The sequence below is a fragment of the Coptis chinensis genome, chromosome 8 (genome assembly GCF_015680905.1).
Source record: "Coptis chinensis isolate HL-2020 chromosome 8, ASM1568090v1, whole genome shotgun sequence".
NCBI lineage: Eukaryota > Viridiplantae > Streptophyta > Magnoliopsida > Ranunculales > Ranunculaceae > Coptis > Coptis chinensis.
In genome coordinates this window covers 80,249,187-80,256,104 of record NC_141463.1, presented here as the reverse complement: position 1 = coordinate 80,256,104, position 6,918 = coordinate 80,249,187, and the positions used below count along the sequence as shown (strand labels likewise).

Below are 6,918 nucleotides of genomic sequence, written 5' to 3'. Positions count from 1 at the left end.
CATACTACCATAAGAGTGGACCTCAGAGCGATTGATTCCCAGTGTTCAGTGCCGGCGCTGAGGCAAAACAACACAAGCAAGCGTTTTGGGCCTCTATTATTTTGGCAAAGTAAGGGGCCACCAGTCCACCACTATAGTCCACTGAAACAATTTAACGCACCTTGCAATATACACTTACTAATAAGAACAATAAAATTATAGACTTAATTGAAGCTTATATATAGCTAATGGAATTATTAAATCCACTTGTTATTTCACAGATTACGAAGTTAAAAGATGCATAAAATCTTATTTATTACATAAAACAAAAAGAAATTTGACTAAAAAGAGGATATAACAAATAATAACGCTAGGCAAAAAATGCATAATTTTTGTTTTTAACATGTGAATTTACACATATAGGCCACATTTTAAGAGTTGGCTTCGGGCCACCAAAAAATCAGGGCCGGCACTGGCAGTGCTTGAATAAACTGATTTGGAGCCTTCAGAGTACGAGTACTAAACTTAACAGAACGAAAGTTTTATGATTTCAATCCGTACTCTTAAGCATGGACCTGTATCTTAGGGCAACCCCACAAGTAATCCAGTATTTATCCTAAGCTAGATGTGCTTTATGGCAAGAGTTTTAGACTTTCACTAAATTAGATTCTTTCTGTGGATTTAAAACAAAAAGCCACAACGGCTTTTGGGGTTGATATGCAAATCTTTAAAGATGAACAGAGCAATTAACAAACCAGAGATCATTTCACCTATGGAAGATAGATGAGATAATGAAGTCTACATAAAAAACGTTCCCTTGGGTAACTGAGGGTTTGTTTTCCTGCCCTTGGACAATGGGATAAACAACTATTTCATAGGCTTATGGCCATCATCATGGTTGCTGAGATACATATACTCTAAACCAGAGCTTATAAAGTTGTTTATATTGGATGGAATGAGTATTATATACTTAGTAATTAACTTGTTATTGCCTTTACTAAAGAGATGAGATCAGGAAGTTGAAGAGTACAACATATGTGCATCCCTTCCTTGATGAAAATCCGATACATACGATTTTCTCTGTACAACATACTTGCTAAGTTTGATTACCAACTTCTTGATTTTGAAGTAGTCTTTTTCGGGGATACTATCATGAGTTGTAGGTAGTACTGGTTCACTTTTAACTTACTTGAAAAACAGCTAGGTGCTAGAGGGAGACGGAGGCTCATGCATGCTACTCTCTTTATTACATATTGATATATATCTTTGAAGGGAAAATATCATTATTACTATTGATAATACGTCAGGGTATGTGTTCTTGCAGCTTTGAGAGCCTTCAACTGCACGCACCATGCACTATGGTAGGCTGCTAGCCATGGACAACCCCTTTGGTACCCTCTCTCACTATTTAACCTCAAGTAGCACAGTAGGTTTTCTGTAGGAGATAATGTCTAGTTCTGTTCATCAGTTTCATGCTCTTCTCCTCTCACTTTGTTTTATTCATTCAACGTCCATAAAACATGTACCCTTAATAATCAAAATGTTTCATTTTGTTGATTCCTTTCATTGAAAATTAAATATCATGTAGTCTTGCTCATTCTTAACTTGTTCTTGGTTTACAGGTTTATATAGTCTACCTAGGGGCGGTAAGTCAAGACTATGATCCTGTCCTCACTTCCAAATCCCAATTTCAACTTCTCTCAAGGATATTTCCTAGGCATGTGTCTATAATTGACTAAATATCTTGTGTTTCTGCTACTTAAATTGATATTGACATGCTAATGTTTGAATGCAGTAAAGAAGATGCAGAGGCATCCCTGCTTTACAGCTATAGACAAAGCTTCTCTGGCTTTTCTGTAGTGCTGAACTCAACACAAGCTGCCACCTTAGAAAGTGAGAAACTGAAAACTCGAAGCTTTAATTTCTCAAGCACACCAAGCGCTATGTGAAACTGAAATATTGTATATCTAAGTCTAACAGTTAAAACTGAAATTTGGCAGACATGGAGGGTGTGATATCAGTGTTTAGGAGCAGGACATTGCGATTGCATACAACTCGTAGTTGGGATTTTTTAGGTCTTAGATTGGAACAGGGCAAAGTGACTTCAGTAGCCATGAAGACAAACAAAGTGTCTCCAATGCAGCTAGCTTATGGTGATGATGTAGTGGTTGGCATATTTGACACAGGTCTTTCAGCTCAAACTAATTCAATCTTACTTAGAAATTAAATCTTTTTCTTTTGAGCCTTTTATTTGGTGGTGCATCAGATTCTTGAATATAATGCAAGAAAAAGATTGATAAAAATAAAAATTAAAAAAAAAAAAAAAAAAAAAAAAAAAAAAAAAAAAAAAAAAAAAAAAAAAACCCAATTCAAAACCCTAGTGCTGGTGTTTCATATACATATACATTTGACGTGCCTTATCTTGGTTGAAAATCGTTCAGAATTCGGATTATTTCCTAGTGACACCTTAACGCTTTAAGCACACCAAAGTTGATCTTTCTTCAATTGCATTGGTACACACTTACAGTAGAACAATATGAAGCAATATCACCACCCCTGCCTCCAATGTGCCCACACAGTCTCACAGCCACTCAGGCCCGCACAGACTGCGCCAGCAACATGCTATGGAAAACTAGCACTCAATATGAACATTCTCTCTGTGTAAATATGAGGTACGTGTATATGTGTGCATTGGTGGAATCGACTGGCTGGATCAGATAAGTTAATTGGTTTTTATAGATGATGATTTCCTGAAAAAGTCGACATGGAGATGATCCCAATAAGCCAATACATTTTGACATTTATTATGTAGTCTAAATTAGGTGATTATGTATAACTATCATATGATTATTGTTCCTGCTAAGCAAAAGATTCGTGATACACTGATACCTGTAAATGTTATTTATAAATGAGAAGGTATCTGGCCAGAATCAGAAAGCTTCCAGGCGGACCTTGACATCGGCGCAATTCCATCATCATGGAAGGGAACGTGTGTGAAAGGTGAGAAATTTGACCCTACTACAGCATGCAACGGAAAGCTAATTGGCGCACGTTATTACCTCAAAGGCCTCGAACAGACATTCGGCCCACTAAACTCATCCGGTGGTATCAATGAATATCGATCAGCTCGAGACTTCCTTGGACATGGTACTCACACGGCTTCCACTGCAGTTGGGTCCATCGTTAGAAATGCAAGTTTCTTAGGATTTGGAACAGGCACAGCAAGAGGTGGTGCACCTAGATCAAGATTAGCAATATATAAAGTATGCTGGAGCATCGAACTTGATGGCAGATGTACCGAAGCTGATATATTAGCAGCTTTTGATGATGCATTGCATGATGCGGTCCATGTGATTTCAGCCTCATTTGGTGGGTCAACACCATTGCTTCCATTTTTCGCATCAAGTTCTGATATTGGATCATTTCATGCCATGCAATTGGGCATTAGTGTGGTATTTTCTGGTGGAAATGATGGTATCGAACCCGCTTTACTACAAAATGTTGCTCCGTGGAGCCTGTGCATTGCTGCTTCATCAATTGATCGGACATTTCCAACTCTACTGGTGGTTGACAGCAACATGACAATCATGGTAAGGCTTTGCTACTACTCTCTGATGATAAGCCGACTGTACATGTTTTCGTTGATTTTGACCCTGAAAGAATTAGTCTAACTTTCAGTATAAAGTTATAAACTATAAAAATAGCTTTCTCAGCCCCCACTCTGATTGCACACAGAGACCTGGCGGTAAATGGTTGGGAACCCTTCCATGCATGGTGCATAAACAAAAAGTAGTAGTTGTAGTCTTGTACACTTGAACTAATTAAACAGTAACACTAAATAAAGAAAAATATAACCCATAAGCGTTAGGGCTTAGCTGCAGGTTAATCCGATCCCATAAGCTGTTTAAGATAGGTTTGAGTAGTGTTTGTCAAGTTTTAGCTCACTCTCTCTGACTTTTTGTTCAATTATCGAATTACTAAAGTTTCCTAATTAAAAAACTTGTTATTGCAAATACAATAAATTCACTCTTAATCTTAAATAATTGAATTAAAAATCTTTCGTTTGTACAAAAAAAAAACAAAAACATACTTCACTTGTAAAACATCAACAACAGCAATACGTCTATGCTTTATGTAGAATTTCCTATGGTTGATATATTGTGATATGCGTCGTTCTGCACTACAATTCGTACAGCCCACCCTGAAAAAAATTCTGGATCCTCCCGCCCTATGACGTTGGTGCGGTGGTAACGATTTCGTGTCTGCTTTCTCTAGACCCAGTTATGGCTCTATAGTCATCAATTATCCTTCGAGCCTCTGCTGGCGACTGAAAAAGAGTAGAAACCGTGATTACAAACTATGTGGCCCAATTAAAAAATCTAAGTTTTCAATTTGAAGCACTTTTCAACATGACACATTTTTTTCTGTCTTCAAAATACCAGGGAGAGGGTTTCAATGTGAAAAAGATGACAGCAAGATTGGTATACGGGAGGAGATATTTTAGTGGAGGAATTTGCAGTATTGATACATGGAATAAAAGAGATGCTTCTGGGAAACTGATTCTATGTTTCTCTACTGTTGGATCAGTATTGAGAAGCGAAGCAGCACTAGCAGCATTTACTGCCAATGCATCTGGTTTGATCTTTGTTGAGCCAATGACAAAACAAATCCCAGATGTTGAGATCATCCCAACCATTCTTATTGACATTTATCAAGGGACTCGAATTCTACATTATATTTCTCAGTCTCCCACGTAAGTCCTTGATTACTAGCTAATTTTTCTTCGTTACTAGTCCATGCAAAACATTTTTTTGCAGGTTGTAGTTGTGCATGAACTTGTCTATTTCATCTTTGTAGTATACTGGAAACAATTTTGTAGAGTTGGAAATCACACTGTTATCTACATTATTTTCATCTGTCCTGAACGTCTTGAACCAATGTTCCTTGCATAGTTGCATTAGATGGGAAGGCTTCACTGCTGACAATGTCCTTGAACTCTAACTATATATTTGCACCCTAACTGTATATGCACTCCCAATCTCACTATCTGTAATTGCTTTTAGCTTTCTTAATGTAACATTGTCAAATTTTTCGTCTGTGATTTTCAAGAGACCCAATGGTGGTGGTGCAACCAAGTATAACAACAATTGGGCAATCACCAGCACCTACTGTTGCATACTTCTCTTCTAGAGGACCAAGCTCACTTGGACCCGATATTCTCAAGGTATCGTTGAACATCCAAATTTATTTAACTGAAAAAATGAAAGACATAATGTTAGTTGTAAGTTTTATGTTACTTTTCTGGTGTAGCCAGATATAAGTGCACCTGGAATCAACATTTTAGCAGCATGGCCTCCAAAAACGCCTCCAACCTTGTTACCAATCGATCGTCGCTCTGTGAATTGGAATTTTCAGTCGGGGACATCAATGTCATGCCCCCATGTATCTGGAGTAGTTGCTCTTCTCAAATCAGCTCACCCTGATTGGTCACCAGCTGCAATTAAATCTGCTCTAATGACTACAGGTAACAGCTTTTATTGTATAGTAGCAGATTTTAAAGTTTGCCTCTCACTAGCGTACACATACATGGCAGGATTAGTACTGCAAGTGAATGCTCGTGAGAGAATCTTGCCAACACTAATAAAGCCAAGGAAATTCTAATTATTAGTAAACGTTTATTTAATTTTTTAGCTGACACAAAAGACACAAGTCATGACAACATTCTTGCCGGAGGGTCAATGAAGCTGGCTGATCCGTTTGAAATCGGCGCTGGTCATATAAACCCCTTAAAAGCAATGGATCCAGGACTAGTCTATGACATGGGTACAAGAGACTACATCATCTTTCTCTGCAATATAGGCTACAGTGAAAATCAAATAAATGTCATTGTGAGTAAGTCCACATGTATCGATACTCATTGCCCAAAAATAAGGAGTTCTAATGCAGGACTGAATTATCCATCACTTACAGTAACAAATCTCAAGCATCGTATCACAATCAAAAGGACTCTACGAAATGTTGGCCAGCGTAACGCGGTTTATTTTGTTACTACTGTAAACCCTCAAGGAGTGAAGGTTGAAATTTGGCCTAGGATTCTTATATTCACTTCTCGTTGCAAAGAAAATTCATATTATGTAACTATTACACCGGAAAAATATTCTCAATGGAGGTACGATTTTGGGGAGATAGTATGGTCTGATGGAACTCATCATGTCAAGTCTCCATTGGTTGTCCGCGTGAACAACGCTGGGAATGTAAATGATTCTTCTACTCATCTTAGTTTTTAGGTTCACTTGAGAATCTAGCTACTGGATTTGGGTTGATTACAAACTGAATTTGCGTGCTTCTTTCTTTGTTGCTTAGTGGAATTAAAGAGATGTATCATGTATACATCCAAGTCTAATGGGATTTGTGTGAAATAACATGTATGATTTATTTTTAATCAAATAAAAAACTTGTGGTCGTCTTTGTCCTCGGGACTTTTCAACTTGGCATTCCCCTTAAATTTCTGCATGAACCCGCTACACATATACGAGTCCACAGCCATTTGCTTAGGCTGAGTTTTGCATCTCTATCCCTCCAAAAGACAGTGTTATACTGATAGAGAAGAGGTTTCACTAAATCAATGGTCTGAACAATCTTACGCCACTTGACGTGTTTTTCAACACCACTTCGACCAGTGTAGTATGAAATTGTATTTCAAAATCGGTTTGGTGGGGACACTTCGCAAACCATTCCATTTCAAAAATTGTATTTCAAAATCGGTTTGGTAGGGATACTTTGCAAACCACTCCATTTCAAATGGAGTCGTATAAAATTGTTTTTACAAATCATGTCATTTCAACTCGCGTAAAATGCACTATCAAAAAATGCACTATCAATTCCTTGATAATACTCTCTAAATATAGAAAGGGGGATAAGGAGAGAAAACCAAGGCAA

General features: G+C 37.6%; 1 protein-coding gene across 1 annotated transcript; it reads left to right on the top strand.

The window, feature by feature from the left end:
- Nucleotides 1-1,607: 1,607 nt before the first annotated feature.
- On the top strand, nt 1,608-6,463 carry UNE17 (Subtilisin-like serine endopeptidase family protein). Its single transcript, XM_086577356.1, has 8 exons — nt 1,608-1,696; nt 1,775-1,872; nt 1,980-2,165; nt 2,896-3,569; nt 4,422-4,732; nt 5,089-5,203; nt 5,290-5,503; nt 5,671-6,463. The coding sequence occupies exons 3-8, from the start codon at nt 1,982-1,984 to the stop codon at nt 6,264-6,266; spliced, it is 2,094 nt and encodes a 697-aa protein (XP_086433482.1). The 5' UTR covers nt 1,608-1,696; nt 1,775-1,872; nt 1,980-1,981; the 3' UTR covers nt 6,267-6,463.
- The last annotated feature ends 455 nt before the right edge of the window (nt 6,464-6,918 follow it).